At 46.3% G+C, this 22,342-nt stretch overlaps 1 protein-coding gene across 1 annotated transcript in view; it reads right to left on the bottom strand.

Annotated features, from left to right (window-relative positions):
- Positions 1 to 22,342, bottom strand: part of EPS8L2 (EPS8 like 2) — a gene marked incomplete in the record, with an annotated part of 120,528 nt that overhangs the window by 57,134 nt on the left and 41,052 nt on the right. Inside the window, 1 exon segment of the mRNA XM_034770404.1 lies at positions 3,023 to 3,087. Coding sequence (XP_034626295.1) covers positions 3,023 to 3,087 — 65 coding nt within the window.

Genomic DNA, 22,342 nt, shown 5'->3' with positions numbered 1-22,342 from the left:
TTGTGGTGATGTTCTAGCAAACAGCAGCCTCAAACCTTCTCTACTTTGGCGCCATTTAGAAACTAGGCATCCTGCACAACTCGACAAGCCTCTTGATTTTTTTCAAGCGAAAATTAGCTGAGAGGAAAAGTGACATTACCAGTTTTATATCCAAAGCAAGTATTGATAATGAAAATGCACTTGAAGCATCATACCGCGTGAGCTACCGAGTAGCAAAAGCATCAGAAGCCCATACGATAGCAGAGAGCTTGACTGGTCTACGTATAAAAGACGTGATGCATTGCATGCTCGGAGAAAAGGCTGCAAAAAGGATTGACATGGTACCGTTGTCCAATAATACGTTGTCACAAAGAATTAATGACATGTCAAATAATGTAGAGACCATAATTGTACAGAGAGTGAAAAATAGTCCATATTATACTATACAGTTGAATGAATCAACTGATGTAGCTCATCTAGCTATTTTGCTACTGTTTGTACATTATGTGAATGAAGGTCTGGCTGAAGAAGACTTGTTGTTTTGCCGACCATTGGAAGAACGTACAACTGGAGAAGATATCTTCAATCTGACTAATGCATATTTTCAAGAAAAGGAAATAGTTGGTCTCCCTGCCTAGGCATTTGCACTGATGGGGCCACATCAATGACGGGGAAGTATCCTGGATTTGTAGCTCGAACAAAAAAGGTTCCATCAAAAGTCTCTTGGACTCATTGCAGCTATCCATAGACAAGCCCTCACAAGAAAATGCATGCCTGAGGGACTGAAGGAAGTGCTGGACAATGCAGTGAAAATGGTGAATTTCATAAAATCACGGCCAACAAATTCCAGAATATGTCACGTATTTTGTGAAGAAATGGGTAGTATACACGATTGTCTGTTGATCCATACTGAAATTAGATGGCTCTCACGGGGCAAAATCTTGGTGCGCTTATTGGAGCTTAGAACGGAAATCCTAGTTTTTTTTTCAACAGCCACCCTTTCCACCTTGCCAGCTGTATGGAAAATAATGTCTGGCTCCAGAGCCTAGCTTATTTAGCAGATATTTTCTCAAGAATTAATGACCTAAATTTATCTCTTCAAGGTCTCAATATAACAGTTTTCAGTGTGCAAGACTGAGTTGAATCCATGATAAAGAAATTGCAGTTCTGGGAAAGTTGTTTGGAAAACAATCAAACTGAGTGTTTCAGTAATCTTCATGGCTTCCTGGCAGAACATAAACTTCAGTTGGATCAGTGCGCTAAAACCAATATAACTGCACACCTAAAAGGACTTTGCACAACTTTCAGGGATTACTTTCCAGCTATATCAGGCGATAATTACTGGATTCGCAACCCTTTTGATGATACCACTTTCTCAACAGAGATATTGAAAACTGAGGAAAAAGAGAAATTGATTGAGATCTCCTGTGGTTACGAACTGAAAAGGAGTTTCAGAAATCTGTCATTGATCAACTTTTGGCCGAGTTTAAGAAACGAGTACCCCTTCTGGCAGAAAAAGCTGCTGCAGTTTTGTTACCATTTTCAACAACATACTTATGCAAGAAAGCGTTTTCCTCGTATGCACATCTGAAAACGAAATACAGAAACAGACTTGATGCCGAACCAGACCTGAGACTTTACCTTTCTCCAAAGATTCCGGACTTCAAAGAGCTATGCAGAGCAAAGCAAGTGCATCCATCACACTGAGGAAATTTAAATTTAAATCCCTGGAAATATTCATTTTTAGGAGGGGGTTCACGAGATTTCACAATTTAGAGAAAGGGGTTTGCAGGCTGTTAAAGTTTGGGAACCACTGATCTAGTCCAGCCCCCTGCTCAAAGCAGGACCAATCCCCAGTTAGATCATCCAACAGATTTTTGCCCCATATCCCTAAATGGCCCCCTCAAGGATTGAACTCTCAACCCTGGGTTTAGCAGGCCAATGCTCAAACCACTGAGCTATCCCTCCCCTGAGATGCTGGTCCAGCCCTGTCATTTTGCAGCTCAAGCTGCAGATGCAAGTCAGAAGGTCTGTGTAATGCATTATGGACTTGTTAGCACAGCTGTGAGACGTGGGTCCAGCAATTGTAAACCCAGGCAGTGTGGATGCCCAAGCACTGGCTCGGAAACACCAAGTCCACAAGCCCGGGTCCCACAGACCTGGGTTTACAATGAAGTGTAGACGTACGCCCGGAGGCCTACTTAAGAAGGGGTGCAGCTCTGTGGAGGAACCAACCATTGCCACATGTAAGAAGAACTTTGGAGGGCAGGAGGAATCCTGCCCAGCCTGAAACAGACAACCCATGGAATCACAGAAGGGGTGAGATCTGTCTTAGTACTCTTGTTATTTTGAAAGATCTCTATCTGTTGGGTGCTTTAAGAGTAAAATCACTGTGGTTAAGGAATTCCTTTGCTGTGTGTCTTGCTTTCCTGCCAGATTGTCCCTGAAGGGTTTAAACTGGAAGCCCAAAGTCTGGGTGGAATGCTAGGGAAGCATGTATCTATGACTGGGGAGCTTGGGAAGTTTTAAATGCTGGATTCAGGGTAACTGGATGGCAGAACCTCTCTATCCCAAGGAAGAGTATCAGGCAAGAGGTCTGAGCCCAGGAGCGTGTCCTAAGAAACAGTGACTAGACTCTCTACCCAGACCCAGTTGGCTTGGAAGCACAAGTCTACTGTCAACAGACTGGTGACTGCATGGAGTGGGCCAGGTTGTAACAATATGTTTCAATTAGCACTCAAAAGGCATTGGGCATGGGAAAAGGAAAAAAGAACTAGCAGACTATGTCCCAAATACTGGGGAAAGGAGAATGCAGTTCAAGAGGTTTCATTGTCAGACACTATTAATGACTTCTTGTGGGTAAGGTGATCTTTGCTCATTCGTAGAAAGGCTTCTAATTGGCCTCTGAACTAATTAGGTTCCATGATGTGTCATGCATAGTGAATTAAGCAAGGGTCATGATATAAATGAACCAGGTGTCATTATCAGTTTATTGCTGACGCAGTTTATTGCTCATTCCCGTAAAGGCTCTGTGCAAACTCACCTGTACATGGTACTGCGATGTCTCGTGCATAATTACATTGGAGTTGGAGTATTTCTTCCTTTGTTCTGAAAAAAAGGAAAAAAACAAGCCTTGCATTTAATGTTCACTTATCAGTGAAATAGGATCCAAGGACCGTAGTTCACATGACTGGCTCTACTGCGTTTCTCACTCCCTCTGAATGTATTGGATTAATCAAATCCATTGGAAACAGGACATGTGTCGAAAAATATATTAACCTTTATTACAAAGACTCACAAACAACGTCTGGATTTTCAGATTACCGGTAACTTGATTTCTGGAAGCCAGGGGCAGAGTGCTTGTTTGTCAAGGAAATGAAACTTAAAAAGCCAGATAAACTATGAGGTTATCAGAAGAGAGCTAGTGAATTATGGCTCCCCTGCCTGAGAAACCTGGCTCTGGGCTACAAAGCAAAATTGATATGAAAAGGAAATTATGAACACCCACCACCCTGCACAAAAGCTCTACATTACAGCCGGGCAAAATGTCTGACAATATTTTTTTTAAAATGCAGATTCAGGTCAAATTTACCAAATTGTTTCTGTCCAAATTAAAAAAAAAATCAAAACTTTTTCTTTTGATATTTTCTAAAATATCAATAATACTTTCAATACAATTTTGGAAAACTGAAAATAGGGGTTTTTTTTAAACTCTGAAAAATGTACTGGGAGGGGATTTGGAAAAAAAAAATTGAAAATGTCAGTTTTTTAAGCAGCATTAATCATCACATTTAGGGGTTAACCTTGAGAACTACAATACTTACATCAAAAAGTCTTGATGCCTGATGATGCTCACATCCTCTCAATGCAATCTCAGTGTATAAAGGAGTGGGTTTATTCCCCCCACCCATCAGACTGAATTGGTGTGCTTTGCATCCTTTAAGCTACTCTGACAGGCAGTGTGCGTGCATGGGCTTCATCTCCCACACTTCCATTCCTAGCAGCTGTTTTCCCTATTGTATAATCCCAAGCATTGTGGTCTAAGGAAAGAGCATAGCTCTAGGAGTTGAGAGAACTTGACTTCTAATCCTGGCTCTGCCACTGCTTGCTGTATGGCCACGGGTGAGTCACTTTACCGCTCAGTCTGTTTTCCCCATCTGTGAAATGGGGATATCACTATTTATAGGGCTGTTTTGAGGGTTAATTATTTCACATCTGTCCCTTGCATTAAATATGTCCAGAAGTATATGAATGCTAAAATTACTACTTTCTAGAGCTTACCTTCCAGCTGCTGCTATTTATTTAGTGTCACAAGGGTACACAGGGCTTTACAAATCTAAAAAAACCACAAGCTCCCCACCCTGAGGAACTCATTATCCAAGAATCCAGTCCAGCTCCTACTAAAGTCAACAGTAAAACGCCTATTGTCTTCAGTGGAACGGAATCAGACTATAAACTAAGGCTATGGCTACACTACAGAGCTTACAGTGGGGCAGCTGCACCAATGCCGCTGTGCTGCTAGTGCAGACGCTTTCAGCTGATGGGAGAGAGCTCTCCCGTCAATTACTCCAATCCCAGTGAGCGGCAGTAGCTATGTCGGCGGGAGAACGTCTCCCGCCGGCATTGTGCTGTCTACACCGGCGCTTAGTGTAACTTACGTCACTCAGGGGGCTGGTTTATTCACACCCCTGTGTGACATAATTTATACTGAGTAAGCTGTGGTGTGTACATAGCCTAAAAGATAATAGAAGAGTGAGTATCAAACATGGAGGAGGAAGGAGGGGATGGGATAGGGAGAGGGATGCCCAGACAAGGGGAAGAGGAGAATCATGTGCAGAGCATCTGGCTTGCTTTCACACAACAAACTTTTGTAACAGGAATTGTGTTGCTTCATATGTTTATTTATAGACATGCATGCACCTATCTTATCATGATCAGATGCGGCAGTGACCATAAGGAACACCCAAGCAGAGATTAGCAGTGGAAAGCAGGCAGAGTGTTTGGAGGAAGCACTGAAAAAAGGCGAGGGAGAGCGCTTGGTGCCCGAGAGTAAGGAGGCAGCTCCAAGCATAGACTGGAAATGGCCCAGCGTCAGGAGTGGGAGGAGACAGCAAGGTATAGTGGTGCTAGCAATGCACTGAGTGACAAGACAGAGGAGGAAATGAGACTTGAGAGGCAGGCAGGAGCAGAACTCTGCAGAACCCTGAAGTGAGGAGAAGGAAGTTGAATATGATACAGAAGGAGGTGGGAAGATGGTACAGAGATTTGAATTGGGGCATGGGTGGTGGGTTACATAGACTGGGGGAGGCTGTGCCTCCCCAAACAGCCAGGCATAGCCCTGCCCCCTGCTTACCACCACTCCCTGTGTGCGGCTCCAGCCCCTAGTGCTCTGGTTGGGGAGGCTGGGGCCGTACACCACCCACCCTCCCACACTCTGGGGCTGAGGGAGGCTGCAGCTGCATGCCGCCCATGCTCCTGGCACTCCTTTGGGGCTGAGGCCGCCTGCCGCCCGCCCTCCCAGTACTCCTTTGGGACTTGGGGGCTAGCCTGGGGCGGGACTGGGCCAATGGCCATGGTGGTGGTGGGGGCTCTGAGCTCCGGGGGGCAGAAGGGGTGGGGCCTCGAGGAGAAGGGGTGGGGCTGGGGGCTAGCCTCCCCCAGTTGGCAGTTCACGTGCTGCCCATGAGGAGGGGGTTATACAGAAAGTCCAGCAGGAGAAGATAAATTGGAATGGACACAGGTGAAAAGTAGGGAGGCCCAATAGAACAAAGGTCCAATGGTCAAAGCAATTAATGTCCAAATTTACCAATGAGGAACTGCTTCAATGTGGACATGAGCTAATCTTGCCCTTCCCTTTCTGATGACTGAGAGACATGCCAAGCAATGCTCTCAAACCCCACCAGCCTGGGAAACCCCAATCCCATGGCATCTCCCAATTCATGTGGTTGTATGCTACAGTATCTACCAAATTAGCTGGCCAGTCACTTCTTTAGATTTTTTCAAAATATGTCAATAGTTGAGTGCTAGCAAGAAAGTGAGTCAGCAAGTTCTTCAGGCCATCCTTGTTCTTCATCCATACATTACTCACAAAGAGCAACAAACAGAGTTCCAGCAAACAAGTTGTTTGAAACAACCCACAAGGGGAGAAGTAATCGTTGTTTTAATCTTAAGTGGGGTACAAGTGCTGGTCCAAGAGGTGAATATAGCTGGACCACTTGGTAATAGTGACCATAAAGTAATTAAAATTAACATCCTTGCGGTGGGGAAGATACCAAAGAAGCCCACCACAGTAGCATTTAACTTCAAAATGGGGAACAACACAAAAATGAGGACGCTAGTTAAACAGAAATTAAAAGGAACAGTCATAAGAGTTAAATGCCTGCAAGCTGCATGGAAACTTTTTAAAAACACCACAATGGAGGCTCAAATTAAATGTATATCCCAAATAAAGCAAATTGATAAATTAAACAGTAATAAGTTACCAGAACCAGATGGTTTACACCCAAGAGTTCTAAAGGAACTCAAATATGAAATTGCAGAACTACTGACTGTGATATGTAACTTAACACCTAAATCAGTTTCTGTACCAGATGACTGGAGGACAGCTAATGTGATGCCAATTTTTAAAAAGGGCTCCAGAGGAAATCTTGGAAATTACAGGCTGGTATGCCTAATTTCAGTACCAGGCAAACTGGATGAAACTATAATAAAGAACTGAATTATCAGATACATAAATTAACGTGATTTGTTGGGGAAGAGTCAACGTGGCTTTTGAAAACAGAAATTATGCCTCACCTATTAGAATTCTTTGAGGAGCTCAACAAACATGTGGAGAAGGGTGATCCAGTGTACAGAGTGTACTTGGACTTTCAGAAAGCTTTTGACAAGGTCATTCACCTAAGACTGTTAAGCAATCATAAGATAAGAGGGAAGGTACTCTCATGAATCAATAATTGGCTAAAAGACAGGAAACAAAGGGTAAGAGTAAATGGTCAGTTTTCACTGTGGAGAGAGATAAATAGCAGGGTCCCCCGGGAATTAGTACTTGGACCATGCTGTTCAACATATTCATAAATGATCTGGGAAAAGGGGTAAAGACTGAGGTGAAAAAGTTTGCAGATGATACAAAATTACTCAAGGTTGTTATTCTTTGCAGTCTGCTTCAGACTTAATTAAGGGATCTCACAAAACTGAGTGTCTGGATAATCAAATGGCAGGTGAAATTCAGTGTTGATAAATGCAAAGTTATGCATGTTGGAAAACATAATCCCAACTACCTATTCAAAATGATGGGGTCTAAATTAGCTGTTACCACTCAAAAAAGAGATCTTGGAGTCATTGTGGATAGTTTCTCTGAAAATATCAGCTCAATGTGCAAAGGCCGTCAAAAAATCTAGCATTAGGAAAGGAAAAGATAAGAAGACAGAAAATAGCATAATGCCACTATATAAAATCCATGGTACACCCACACTTTGAATACTGTGTGCAGATGTGGTCGCCCCATCTCAAAAAAGATCTATTAGAATTGGAAAAAGTACAGAAATGGGCAACAAAAATGATTAGGGGGATGGAACAGCGTTCATATGAGGAAAGTTAAAAAGACTGGGACTGTTCAGCTTGGAAAAGAGATGACGAAGGGGGGATATGACCAAGGTCTTTAAAATCATGAATGGAGTGGAGAAAGTGAATAAGAAAGTGTTATTTACTCTTTCACATAATTCAAGAACCAAAGGTCCCCAACGAAAATTAATAGGCAGCAAGTTTAAAAGAAACATAAGGAAGTACTTCTTCACACAATACACTGTTAACCTGTCGGACTCATTGCCAGGGGATGTTGTGAAGGCCAAAAGTATAAATGGGTTAAAAAAAGATTGAGATATGTTCCTGGAGGACCGGTCAATCAGTGGCTATTAGCCAAGATGGTCAGGGATGTAATCCCAAACTCTGGGTGTCCCTGAACCTCTGGCGGCCAGATGATGGGAGTGGACGACAGGGGATGATCACTCAATTTCCCTGTTCTGTGTCAACTGCCAATGTAACAAACAGCAAAGGCACAGTCTGGGCCTTTGTCTCAGCCCTACGATACCTGGATGAGGTGTCCTCCTTTGCACTAAAGCCTCCTTCCTCTCTCTCACAAGCAGCCACTCTGCAAAGGGAGGGAATGCTGCTGGTCTGGAGTTTCAATGACCAGGTGGTGCCTTGGTATCTTGTCCAGTGAGTTTATATGTTAAAATCTATTGTTGGGATTTCTACTGTACCTGGGACCCAAGTGCTATGACTTTCAGAAATAGGACTTGTGTCCTTCCACATCTGTGCATGTGCTACCAGCCCGGTGGCCAGAGGCACCTGTGTGCTCAGGGGTATCTTACCTCTGACTGGTTGCTTGTGCCTAACACACAACTGGAGCTGGCCAATGCCACCACCTGCAGCCTCTCTTACTGCCAGTCCAAATCATTCCTATGCTGTGGTAGGCAGCTGCAGACTTAGCTGCCAGGGCTGGTTCAGCAAGCAGAGTATGGGTCTTTCTTACTGCATTGTGTATCTCCCCTTTTCTCCTGGACTACTAAACTGTGCCCTATGTTATTACAATACACTGTATTCTGTCTGAGCAATATTATAGGTCAAGCACCAACAGTGTTTGCTAATCTGTGGAAGACACTAAATGAAGTGTCCCTGCCCCAAAGGGCCTGCAGGTAGAGCTAGTCCAAAATATTTTTGATGGAACAATTTTTTCACTGGAAAATGCAGTTTTGTCAAAATCTAAATGTTTTGTGGGAACATGGCAATTCTCAGGAAATTTTCGATGGGGACAAAGTCTAAACGAATAATTTACTTTCTCATTTCAATAGTGTCCTAACATTTTGTTTTGATTAACATTTCAGTTCGTTTCAGTTTGACTATTAGAATTACAATTACATTATACTCCAATCAGGGCTGGCTCTAACTTTTTTGCCACCCCAGGCAAAAAAGAAGAGTGCTGCCCCGCCGTAACACACCCCCCCCCCCCCCCCCCCCCCCCCCCCCCCCCCCAGTGCTGTGCCGGGCCGCCCAAATCCTTGGAGCACCGGGTTGCCGAACGCCCCCCTCCCCCTCCGAGCGCTGCGCCAGGCCGCAGAACTCCCCCCGCCCCCCACCTGAGTGCTGTGCCGTGCCGCCCAAACCCCTGCCCCCCCCCGAGTGCCTCACTGGGCCGGCCAACCCCCCGAGCACCGTGCCTCGCCTGGCCGGCCAAACCCCCGGAGCGCCTCGCCGGGTCGGCCAAGCACTGCGTCTCCCCCCCAAGCGCTGCGCCTTGCCGGGCCGGCCAAACCCCTGGAGTGCTGAGCCGCTCAACCCCCCCCCACCCGAGCGCCGCACCATCCAAACCCCCCTCCCCAGCACTGCACCAGGCTGGGATGCCCAAACCCCCGGAGTGCTGGGCCACGCTGCCGAATCTTCCCGCCCCCCCGCCAGGACTGCGCTGCCGAAACACCCCCCGCGCTGCCCGGCCAAAACAAAACAAAAAAAGCAAAAAAAAACCCTCGAGCGCCCCTGCCCCCAACATTGGCCGGGGCTTCTAAGGTGCCGCCCCAAGCACGTGCTTGGTTGGCTGGTGCCTGGAGCAGGCCCTGACTCCAATATGTAATATATCATATTGTTTTGACATTATCAAAATGATATTGCAGAAATAAAACAATTTGCTGGTTCCAAATCAAATTTGGGAGGTGGGGGGGTGGGAAAATGCTTGTTCCAATGGAATTTTTGACTCTTTCTGCTGATTCAGAATGAAAAGGTATCTTAGAATTTCCTGCAGAATGGAAAATCTGTTTTTTGACCAGCTCTACTTACAGGTCAAATATGAGTTTCCAATCCACAAAAAGTACTGATGAAAAATGACCATGATTTATCAGTGAGAGCCTAATCTAATATACAGTGTTTCTTATGCACCCGTCACTACTCTGTCTAGGCACCATGTATGAAGAATCTTGTGGTTTTAACTATTTGAAAAAATTAATCAACATCTAACCTGTGTCAGTGTGTTCCCTCCCTCATATGACCTCCGGCCCTCATGGGTGGGAGACAAGCAAAAGACAACTCAGGAACTTGGTAATGGGTAGTGGAGAAATCTCTGTTCAAATGTTTGTTGTTTCTAAATTCAGATAAGGAGGCTATTGATGTCTTAGCACTATTCCCCTTTGCGAAGCTGGGATTTGCAAATGAAAAGACGGTGGGAAAGCTGGTAAAAGTACAGACTTCACAACAAGCTTCTTGAATGAGAGCAAGGTTAGTCTTGAGGCACTGAAATAGCATGTGAGAGACCTGGGTTCAATCCCCTGCTTTTGCCAGAGGATTGACCCTGGGCAAGTCATAGTGTGTCTATTCCTCCATTCCCATCTATCAGAGGGTTACCACTTCTATCTCCCACCCTGTCTTGTCTATTAAGACCAGTCTGCATGAGAAAGCTGCACCAGTTTTTAAACCACTTTAGTTAGGGCACGTCTTCACTACCCACCGGATCGGCGGGTAGCAATCGATCTATTGGGGATCGACTTACCGCGTCTAGTGAAGACGCAATAAAATCGATCCCTGATCGCTCTGCCGTCGACTCCGGAAATCCACCACGGCAAGAGGCGGAAGCGGAGTCGACGGCGGCGCGGCAGCGGTCGACTCGCTGCCGTCCTCACAGCCAGGTAAGTTGACCTAAGATACGCAACTTCAGCTACGCTATTCATGTCGCTGAAGTTGCGTATCTTAGGTCGACCCCTCCTCCCCCTCTTTCCCCTGTAGTGTAGACCTAGCCTTACGGCCATGTGAAAGGCTGTGTGGATCCTCTTATTTCAGTTTATTTTGGTTTAGCATAAGGCAGTTAGTGATCAGCTGGGTTAAGTAACCAAGATAAGCCACAGTTAAACCAAAATAAGTGTCCACGTGGGAACTTAAAAACTGTTTCAAGTTAAATCAGTGTTAACTTTCTCATGCAGACAGGCCTTAGATTGTAAGCTTTTCAGGACAGTAGCTTACTATGCGTTAGGGACTGCACTGTACAAACACAAGGAGACCTCAGATCTCAGTTGGAGTTTCTAGGTGCTACTCTCATGCTAATAATAATAATAATAATAACAACAAAATCCAGGGCATAGATGGTGCAGGTCAAACCTGAGCCCTCAACGCTGTTTTTGTTCTTTGTCTCCCCTCTCCTGTGTAAACCTTTTCCCGGAATTCACCTCAAGCATTTTTTTTCCCTCCAGCCTGCCAGGCAGAACTGATCTCACTTCAGAGCTTGGATCATGCTGTTTGAGAATGGCCAGCAGGTGGCTCTCTACAGCAATATTAGCCTCACCCATGCTGCCTTCTCTAGGCACTAACCACATCAATTCTGCTGAGGCGGGGGCTCTCAGCTCACTGTGGGATGAAGGACTGAAGACCCCTTCTTGCCATCATGCTGAAGGGTTTAGCTAGCTTTGCATCACTGCTTAGCCAGGGTGGGTTGGTAGTCTAATCTGGTTCCCTATAATCCATCTCACAAAACTGAGTTGGCAGTTAACCATCCTTCTTCACTAGATCTTCATTGGGCTGGTTGTCAGGGAACCACAGCCTGCGACTAGTGTTCCTGGCTGCTTGGCCAGAGGAAGAACATTTTTAGTTTTTATTAACAACAAAGCTAACCGGTGGTTCTGGGACATCGTAAACGTCCCAAGGAAGGAACATGGAGGTGGAAATAGAACAAGATGCACCAGCTTTCAATTATACCCTTGTGTGGGTTGGTGGTAGCTGATTTTTAATGACTTTTTTTATTTTTGAGTCTGAGAGGAGACCCTTAAGCCTACATTACACATGTTTCCATGTGCTTTGTCTCTGGAGCTACTTAACAGAGCAACAGCAGCTCCTAGTAGTCCTTAACTGGTAGGTGTAAACAAATATAAGAGTTTACTATGGACACACTGGCAAAAGCATAAATGAGTAAGACTAAAAAGTTCAGACTCGGTATGTTTTTATAATGTTAGAACTGTGCCAGAGGTGTATTGGAGGAAGGATGTTTTTGTGATTAAGGTGTTGATTAAGGAGAGCTGGGTTCAATTCCTAGCTCTGACATCCAGTATGACCTTGGATAAAACAGTTAATCTCTCTGTGTCCCTGTTCCCCATTTCAGTGTCCTACATCTATAGAAACTTTCCGTTTCTATTCTCTCTTCATTTTAGTCGCAACTTGCCCCAGCTTCGATGGAAATGTACAATGAGGCACTCGAGTGTTTGTGCACAAAGTTACCGGGCTGTGGGATTAATGTCTAACCTGAATAAGACTTTTCCATAGCGGCAGTTGTATAATTCAGCATTTCGGACCTAAATAATAAAAATGACAACACCAAGTCTGTGTGGGATGAAGATCAATTTGGATCTTGGGACATTGTGTGCCTTCCTTTTTAAAATGAATTTACTACTGGTGAAACAGGCCAAATTGTCAAGTCTGAAAAATAAAACTTTTTAACATTAGAACAAGTTTATCTCAAATTTCCCCCTGTCTGTAAAGGTCTGGCTGAACTGGATAAGGGCCTAGCAATGGAATAGCAGGGGGTGCTACATAAGAGGACTGAGGTACATTGGCAGCGCTGTGGTAGGGCAGGTTTAGAACAGGATGGGCTGTTGTAGTTCAGGGAGGAGGTGAATGGACGAGCTGTGTGGGAAAGCTTGTGCAGTGCCTGCTTTCACCATGCATGGTTCTACATACAACCAGCTCTCCATGTGCAAATATGCTCATCCTCTCCTCCCTTTTATTTTCTCATAGTTGCTATTCATTGTATAGCAGGGACCCCAACACCCATTTCCTAGGACAATGGTTGATCTCTGCTGTTTTATGTGCCATGTAATATGAGCTGTTCAATATGAGAGAACTCTATGTTTCAAAAACTAAACTAGCTCTTTATTAGGGGGATTATTTACAGAGTTGCCATAACTGCAGCTAGCTTTCCAGTCATGTGCACACAGACTGGTTTCTTGGTACCTCCTTCAAATTCTTCCCTCCTGCAACCTGTGCTCCTTCCTCCAAGTTCCATGCAGGTTGCAACACCTGCCATAGAGAGAGGAGAACTTGGAACTTATCATTTAGAACTTAATGAGCTATGGAATCCCAAGTCTCTGAAGCATTTGCTTTATTTGGGAAGTGGGGCAAGGCAAATCAATTATTTCACCCCCCCAAAACAAGATTTTGAAATATTTTGAGAAATCTGTAGAACTTCCTGAAAAGTTCTAGGGCTTTGGTGAAACCTCAAACTTTTATATGTTCTCCCTTTCCTTCACCTATGCCATCTGATTACTATACATATAGGGACCCACCCAAAGCCCACTTCAATCAGTGGCAGAGCTTTCCATTGACTTCAGCTGGCTTTGCATCAGGTCCTATTCCCTGATCAGGTCAGATGTACTGCTCTAGGACTAGCTCCACCTCTCTGCCTGCATCTCCAGCAGGGATGGATTGCTGACTGGGTTCACCTCTCACTGGAGAGGCCTTTCTTTGTAAGTACAAAGCTGTCACTTTGATAATTTATGCAGGTGCTGAACAACTCCAGGGGGCCTCTTCTGCTGTCTAATCAGTGCTGCATCTCCACTGCTCTGCTCACAATACCAAGTAGCTGCAAAAATAAAATAAAAGGAAAACCAAAACTTTCCAGCTCCTTTTGTTGATTCTCCAGGGCAGTATGTTTGTGTTACCTTTAAGGTCCATAGAACAAGGACAACCTGGCTTTGTCACCGTGAGATGCTGTCCTTAGATGCTACTCTGAAACCTGTCCTTAGATGTCATTCAAGTGAGGATCTTCTAAAACCAACACTTTGGCAGCTGCTTAGGGGGTGGATTGGCGGGTGTGTTGTATGTACATTTGTCTGGCTCTTTACCTTAGGCTTCTGTTTACTTCTCTTCCAAGATCCCCTTCCACCTTCCTGTTGATCCTGCCCAACCCCTCCCAACCTCAAAGCATAAATGCCTGAAAACTGACACACTGAATGAGGAGGATGCCGATATGTTTAGTACTGGAGAATTGCAAAGCTCCCATTTGGGGCACGCTTGAGCGCTTTACTTCTGTTTAATTACAGACAGAAGATTCTAAGCAGAAAGACAGCAGTAGACTGTAGTAGCCTTACCATCACAGGCCTTGTCTACATAGGAAAGGTGCATCAGTTTCATATGGGAATAGGGGGGTTAAACCAATATAGTTAATCTGATGCAAAGCCCTGTGTGGATACTCTGATTTTGGTTCAGCATAAACTTGTTCTCAGTCAACTTATGCTGAGCTGACATAAGCATCTCTTAAACCAAAATAGTGTCCACACAGGGACTTATACTAGTTTAACAATGATAGTTTAAATTCACACTTTTAGGTTCAACCCAGTATAACAGACAAGGCTTTGAAGCCAGCAACTTTCTCATTAGTGTTTCCCAAGCTGCTGTTCGGCACAGCTCCGTCCTCAACCTGCTTAATTTTATACAGGGGAAAGCTGGACTATCCGTAACGTTAGCTAATTTATCTGTGTCCTTCTGGGTTATCACATGCCTCTAATAACACAATCCTTTGTGTTCCTCCAGCACCTTCCATTGGAGAAGCTCAAAATACTTTACAAACATTATCCAGTCTTTACAACGTCGCTAAGAGGTGAAGTAGTTACATTTTCCCCATCCGATAGGCTGGGGGAAAGTGACTTTCCCAAGGTTACATGGTAACTCACTGTCACAGCCTGGATCAGACTCTAAGATTATGTTTTTGCTGCAGAGATAACTTGGGTTCTTACTCCTGTGTTGCCCCAACCCCCTCCCTTCCACACACAAAATCCTCTCACTGGATTTAATGGTGCTTTCAACCCTAGCTAGCTGGCCTGGCTGGGGCTATGAGATAGAGGCCGAGTGCCATATCACTTGGGCTGGTAACCCGCCTACTTTGCAATGAGAACACAGGCTGAACCTCTCAGAATCCTGATAGTCCTCTAATGCCCTTCCCACAATGCTCTCTGTGTGCCCAAAAGGTAGGGTTACCATACGTCCGGATTTTCCCGGACATGTTCGGCTTTTTGGGCCTCAAATCCCCATCCGGGGGGAAATCCCAAAAAAGCCGGACATGTCTGGGAAAATAGGGAAGGAGGGCCCGGCGGTGCTTGGCCGGGGCCGGCGGGGCCGGGGCCGGCGTGGTGCTCGGCCGGGGGCGGGGGGGCCGGCGTGGTGCTCGGCTGGGAGCCGGGGGTGCGGGCACTTGGCCGGCGCCCCAGGGCCCAAGCCAAGCCGGGCGGGAGACGCCGGAACCAGAGCCTCTTGGCCTGGGCCGGCCGCCCAGCCGCCGGAGGGAGCCGCTCGGCCAGGGGGGCCGGACTGTGCCGCGCCGCGCCACACCCCGCCCCAGCCTACCTGCTGCCTCCCTGTTTCAGGCTTCCCACGAACATTTGATTCGTGGGAAGCAGGGGAGGGGGAGGAGCAGGGGGCGGAGCGATGAGGGGAGGGGGCAGAGTTAGGCGGGGCTGGGGGCGGGGAAGGGGCAGAGTTGGGGTGGGGCCAGGGCCCCATGGAGTGTCCTTTTTAAAAATTAAAATATGGTAACCCTACAGAAGGGCAGACAAGTTCTTCCACAATTCAGAGCAGCTCATGTTACTGCAGCGCTAAGAACCATAGGATGTGCCCCCAAACGCCCTAGCAACGCATACAGGTGACTGCAGCACTAGTGAGGACACAGTGACTGAGGTAAGGCTTTGCAATGTGGCTGCTCACCCCCCAGGTGCTAGTCACCTGGGTTCTGATCACCAGAGTTAACTGCAGTAAAGGCGTACCCTAAATCTGCTGGCTTCCAGCCTGTTGCTTTTACCCTCGCTCTCGATCTGCTAGGGCAATGGTGGACTCATGGCATTGCAACCAACCCATGTGCAATATTCAAAATTATTCCTTTCAGTGCTGAAGTAAAGTATTGTGCTTGATGGCCAATAGCTTTGCTTTAAATTGCCATTTGGGATGCTTTAGTTGCACACAGTCTCTGTTTCCTGAAACAGTCCAGCCTACAGGTGCTGCAAAGATAGTACAACCCGGTGGAAGGAATTCTTTGCATTACTGGTACCCTCTTGCTGACTGGACAGAGGTGCATCAATTGGCGCCAAAGAAGTTCTCCTGTATTCTTTGACTTGAAAGATGATAGCTCTGATGTCCTATGGGGGTATGTGAAGTGTTAGTGTGGGGAATTGGGAAGGAAAGTCTCAGGGCTCTGACATGACTATGGCAAACCCCCCAGGGCCGACGAGGGGTGGGGAAGCTAGTACACGTTACCGGGGCCCAGCAGTCCAGAAGGGGGCCCGGGGCCCGGCTTCCCCCCCCCCCATCGGCCCTGTTTAGCTGGTCCTCCCTTGCTGGGGGGCCCTACAAAAATTTTTCACCGGGGCCCGAACCCGCTCTCGGCGGCCCTGCAAACCCCACAGGGGAAAGGAGCATGTTGATAAAAGCTGGCAATTCATAATCTCTGATCCACTCAGCATAAACCTGCAGTAACCACTGCTCTATTTTTCCCCTTTTCTCTTGCTTATGGCAACACGCTGGCAGCGTGCCATGACATTCAGTCAGGCATGCAGTTCAACGCTTGCATGCAAAATGGCATCTTCTGTGCAGCGGGACCTGGCATATATGGGGCGTGCAAGGTCACACTGTGCAGAGGATGCCATTTTGTAGAACAAAATATGCTCCTTGCACGTTGGAGCTAGACTAAATCATCCTTCAGGCACAGCCAGTCTGGGGCATGCAATGTGTGTGTTGCACACTCAGCTGGATGCCAGTAACACACACAAAGCCAGAGAGCGACAGGAAAACAACTGAGCTGGTGTAAATCCAGAGTAAATTCATTGAAGTCAATGGAATTGCTTAGGCTTTACAGCAGTGTGAGAGCAGAATTTGATCCATCCTCTTTTATTGGATGACTCCTGCCATTCATACCCAGTGCAGCATCCAGACAAAATGCAGGAGAGGAAGGATGGTTGTGTGGTTAAGGCACTGGACTGGGTTGTGGTTCAATTCCCAGCTCAGCCATAGAGTTACTGCGTAGCCTGGGGCAAGTCACTGAAGCTTCTTGGGTGTCTGTGGGGATAATTAGACTTCCATTCCCCCACTTTTGTCTTCTTAATCTTTAAGCTCTTTGGGGTAGGGATCTCTCTTCCAATGTGTACGTACAGCACCTAGCACAACAGGGTCCTGATCGCACTTGGAGCCTTTAGGTGCTATTGTAATAGGAATAAATTATTAATCAGGCATGGACTGGGTATGTCCCAACAACCCCATTGATTCCAAAAGGCTGTTAATGGATGATGACAGCACAGCAGAGGCTGTAAGAAATCATAATAGCAAAAAAAAATGCTATTTATTTTAACTTGCTTTGCTTTTTCTGAACGGTACCACTTTGGGCTTCTACAGCATTCATGCTGGTATGCCACTGACTATTTCCCCGCTGCCTCCCGATATGGGGTGTATATTTTGTAGCCCTCCAAAGAGTAAGGAATTTCAGAAATCAGAGAGCAGCCTCCTAGCGACAGGATCCAAAGAGATGATTTGTTCCCAGATATCATCTCTTTCCATTCCATTTGCATTTGTGCCATTGCTATAAACAGAAACTTAACAGCAAAGTGGCTGTACACAAGGGGCCACACTCAGTCTTGGTGTCTGTTACATTTGTCCCCAGTCACATGTGAGATGAATGCACCCCAAACTCTCCATCCCCCACCTCCTAATCTGGTTAATTTGGCTTCCATCACAAAGGAGGCTCCCTGTCTCTTCTCTCGTATTGGATTTTGCTGCTACTAGCAGAAGGCATTGAGGAGGAGAGGGAATAATAAGGGTCAGCCACAGATGCAGAAGTGTAGAAGACTGACTATCGTGCCAACTCAGTGACACTTGCAATGCAGCCTAACCAATAATCATATTTATCTTGCGCCTTTCATCCTGCAGCACTTTGCAAACTAGGTACACAAAGAACTACTAATAGGCAGCCACCTCTAGGGCAGGGGATAGTCATGGAAATTTTAGCTACAGATAAAGAGCAAATCCCTGTAAGGTTTTGAAACCCGCTTGATGAGCAGCTTCTCATGCTGATTGCAGAGGCCTTCCCAATTACCAGAAAATGGCCCCTGCAGAGCTTCTGACCTCAGCCGACATGGTAGGAACCACTGAGCTCCATGCCTATCCTTAAGGAGTTTAGAAATATCCTAGGGACTTGAGGCCATGGCAGAGTGGCTGAGCTCTGTGTCTGTCCCTGCACTACTTCTAAACTCCGGAGAGACATGCACAGAGCTGAGAAGTTCTGCAGGGGATAACCAGGAACTCGGTGCCATGGACTCCAGAGAGAGCCCCAGCGTTCTGATCTGGCAGTGTTTCACACTCCCTTTGCACAGATGTAAATGATGATATAAGGCAGTGGAAGGCCAGGTTCAGAGCGCCCATCTTGGGCAACAGACTGTGACTTTAGTATTAGGGGCAGGGAGCAGGGCAGCTTCTCCAGGCCACCTGAGCTACATTCACTCGCTGTGGGGACACAATAGGCAGCAGTCCTGCCAGGGGCGGCTCCAGGCACTAGTGCAGCAAGTGTGTGCCTGGGGCGGCAAGATGCAAGGGGCGGCCTGCTGGTTGCTGTGAGGGCGGCAGTCAGGCGGCCTTTGGCGGCATGGCTGCGGGAGGTCCGCCGGTCCCGTGGTTTTGGCGGCAATTCGGCGGCGGGTACGCTGAAGCCGCGGGACTGGCAGATCACCCGCAGAAACGCCGCCAAATCTGCGTGACCGTGGACTGCCCACAGGCATACCGCCGAAGCCCACCTGACTGCCATGCTTGGGGTGGCAAAAACCAGAGCTGCCCCTGAGTCCTGCCAACCCCACAAAGTCCAAGTCAGGAGTCAGGCCCCTGAGACAGGCTTAACAATCACGAGATTTTTAAAAAGTGTGAAGTTCGGGTTTCTTTTATTTGCCTTCTGCTTTTTGAGCATGTACTTTCCCAAGCTCTTCCACCATATTTTTGTTTTAAGTGAAAGCTGAGATTCTCCCATGACTCCAGGAGCTGGGCCTTTAAGGAAAAACACACCAAACCTTGCGAGACTTGTGATTAAAACAGTGGAAAATGGCAGCATGAGGATGGGAACGACCTCTGAGCTCCTCTGTATTCTGGGGCCTGCTAGAAGCCTGCCTAGCCCCCAGCATAAGTCAGGCAACTTTTGGAAGCAGTCTTTTGGAACGTGCAGTTTTGAGACTTTACCAGTGTATACACTTCGTGGTAACATGAGTGTTTAGCATGGCTCTTCGCATTTGTGCCAAAACAACAGGTCGGGGCACACTCCTTCAAAGGAGGCTCATAGAGACGAAGCAAGACAATAAATGCCTCTGCATAATGTTAAAACAACTATGGACGTTTTGCAGAGCTGGATTGTTAAAGATACTGATGAAATTGAATCTACTGCTAATAACTGATTACTGGGTCAGAAAAGCAATCCAGTTACATATCACTAAATAATGCTGCCTCACACACACAACAGGTTAGTGGTTACTCCTAAGCCAGGTTTATACAACAAATTTCTGTCAGCCTAGCTCCAGAAGTGTGAAAGGGTGTGATTTGCAAGTGACATAGCTATGCCGGCAGAAGTCCCTAGTGTAGACACAGTTATATGAGCAAAACTGCACTTTTGCTGGTATAGCTTATTTGCTCAGGAGGGATAGAATAAGCACTACTGGCAAAAGCTGCGTCCACACTAGGAGTACTTTGGTAGACTGGTATAGCTACACCAGCAAAGCCTTCCGAGTGTATATGTAACACACAGGAGCAGGACTGTGTGGCTGGACTGCACATGATGACATCATCACTGCTCCCCTGCAGGACAGATAAAATCTGGGATTGCTCAAACACGTAATGAAAAGTAAATCCATAGTTGGTACCATTTTCAGGCAGGTCCACTTACATTTTATCAAGGTACCTTTTAAAGGGGAAAGACAGAAAGAAAAATATTCCCCACAATGCATTGCGCCTTCTTGGAAGCAGCTCTGCAGCACCTTTTAAAAGCGTCAACTCACATCTTTGCTTAGGGCACCAATACATCTTGAGCTGGCCCTAACAATTCTGTGAGAGAAATTGTATGTCTCTGCTGTGGTCATGCTGAGGATCTGTGCCTGGTGAAACTATCACTTTTAGTTGGTGATGAAGGGCCTGTTCCGAAACCCACTGGAAATCAATGGGAAGACTCCCGTTGACTGCAGTGGGTTTTGGATGACGCCCAAAGGTATGAAAGCTGTGTAACAATAATGGTCTGTATTATAGACAGCATGGCAGTAGCTGTTAGTTGGAGTTGCATAACTAAATTCCTGCTCCTCATGCTTCGTGTTTACCACCAGAGCAATTCCAAGGGCTCATATTCCTTTTTTATTAGCTGTAGATATAACCCACTCTATGAGAGCAAATAAAAACACGGCCAACCTCCTGATTGTGCAAAGGCTTTGTGCAATCAATAACACTGAATGTCTGCCTCTAACTTGGCACAGCATGCAAGGATGGAAGGCAATATTTACAGTAGCACCCCATGCAGTGGCCTGGGGACAAGAAGCCAAGTGGGGGAAAATATCTTACTAGAGATAAGCAACCCAGTGAAAAAGACATCCTTGGTCATGTAAGCTTAGATACAGAGACAGCCTCCTGTCTTATAAGTAGAGCTGAATGAAAAAATGCCAGTTACTTTTTTGCAAGAAAATTCAAAATATTATTTTTTCTAAATTTCCAACAAACATTTTTCAGGGATTATATGAGAGATGGGGGTGGGGAATGAAACAGAAATATTTTTTTGAAAACAGTTTTCAGTATAATTTTTTTTTGGGGGGGGAGGGGGGTGTTTGGTAAAAATTTTCAAAAACTGAATGTTTTTACCAAAAACCAAAAATTTGAATTGAAAAAAATGTTTTTTGTTTTTAACAGCAAGATAACAGAAAGAAAGTTTTGACCAAAATGAATATTTTCCCAATACTTTTCATTCCAGTAAAAAAGCCAGTGTTTGTTTTTCAAAAGTTACAATGAGAAAAAATTCTTGCTTGTACGATTGTAAAACCTTGGAAAGAAATCCTGTCCACTCCCCTTTGAACTGTGCAGAAGAGAAGCCTGGGCATGAAGGCTGGGTGTTGCAAGAGTCAGAACAACTTCACAGGTCCACCTCACCAATCATCATCACCTGATTATCTGTGATCTAGTCACAATGGTCCCTTGGAGACCACTGCCAGCTGATGTGGGTTAAAGCAGCCCATGGGCTGCTCTAGCCGGTGTCAGGGCAGTGATCAGGGCAACTCTGGGCAAAGAATTAGGGAGCTCCCCAACCTGTTGTGCTGAGCAGATCTCAGCCGCAGCAGCAAGTCCGACCTAATATCATCCAACTGTGGCTTCAAGATGAAACAATAGGATGGATGGACTGGCTTGAAATAAATCAGAGCTAGAGTAATACTTTCTGGGGTTCACATCAGGTTGGATAGCTGTCCCACCGCAACCACCAGCCTCTAGAGGTCTCAGCAGATCTCAGGAACTTTGGGGCATCTCCAGAGAGACAAGCAGCAATGGGCTGTGGAACACGGCTGAACGCACACAGGTTGAAGAAAGCAGCCAGCCAGAGGCCAGGAGAGAGGGGGTTAGAACACAGAGCCCTCTCTCTCCCTAGGGAATATTAACAGCAGGCCAGCTTCTGCCCTTGGCTATGCCTGCCACTCAGTGGGATTTGGGTGTGTGTAACTGGGGGCAGAATTTGGATCATAGGGAAGTGAACAGCATTGTATTTGGCTAGAGACATTAGGCTCTCTAGGGAGGGCATACAGAGCCAGAAAACTACCCATGTCCAGCCTAAAAAGGGAGCATTGGTGAGGGACATGAGGGAGCAGCAGGGACCTGTTTGCAATTGGGGAAGCTGGAGAAAGGTATTGGGGGGTGTGACGTTGTGCATTCTATATGGTTTTATAAAAACTTGATAATNAGTCTTTGCACATCTGGTGGCAGCTCCCAAGGGGGTTTCTGTGATCCAACCCGTCACAGGGGGAGGGTGGGAGAAGAAGAAGGGAGAAGGCTGGGAAGCACAGAAAGCTCTTTTATGTCCTAGACTGTGTGGTGCTTTCCCTATTAACGTAAGGAGAACTTGGGTCAAACAAATACACACTTTGCTTCTACCTAGCAGCACAGAAACCAGAGTCTGCTTCTCTCTGCAGCAGGCAGCTAGCTCTCTGCTCTGTTCAGCATTCAGGCCTGGTCTACACTGGGGGCGGGGGGGGGAGGGACGAGATAAGTTGGTCTAAGTTACGCAGCTTCAGCTACGAAAATAGCATAGCTGAAGTCGACGTACTTAGAGCTACTTACCGCGGTGTCTTCACTGCAATAGGTC

The sequence above is a fragment of the Trachemys scripta genome, chromosome 4, assembly GCF_013100865.1.
Source record: "Trachemys scripta elegans isolate TJP31775 chromosome 4, CAS_Tse_1.0, whole genome shotgun sequence".
In the NCBI taxonomy this organism is placed as follows: Eukaryota; Metazoa; Chordata; order Testudines; family Emydidae; genus Trachemys; species Trachemys scripta.
The sequence above is the reverse complement of the archived record's forward strand: the minus strand, read 5'-3'. Positions and strand labels throughout refer to the sequence as shown.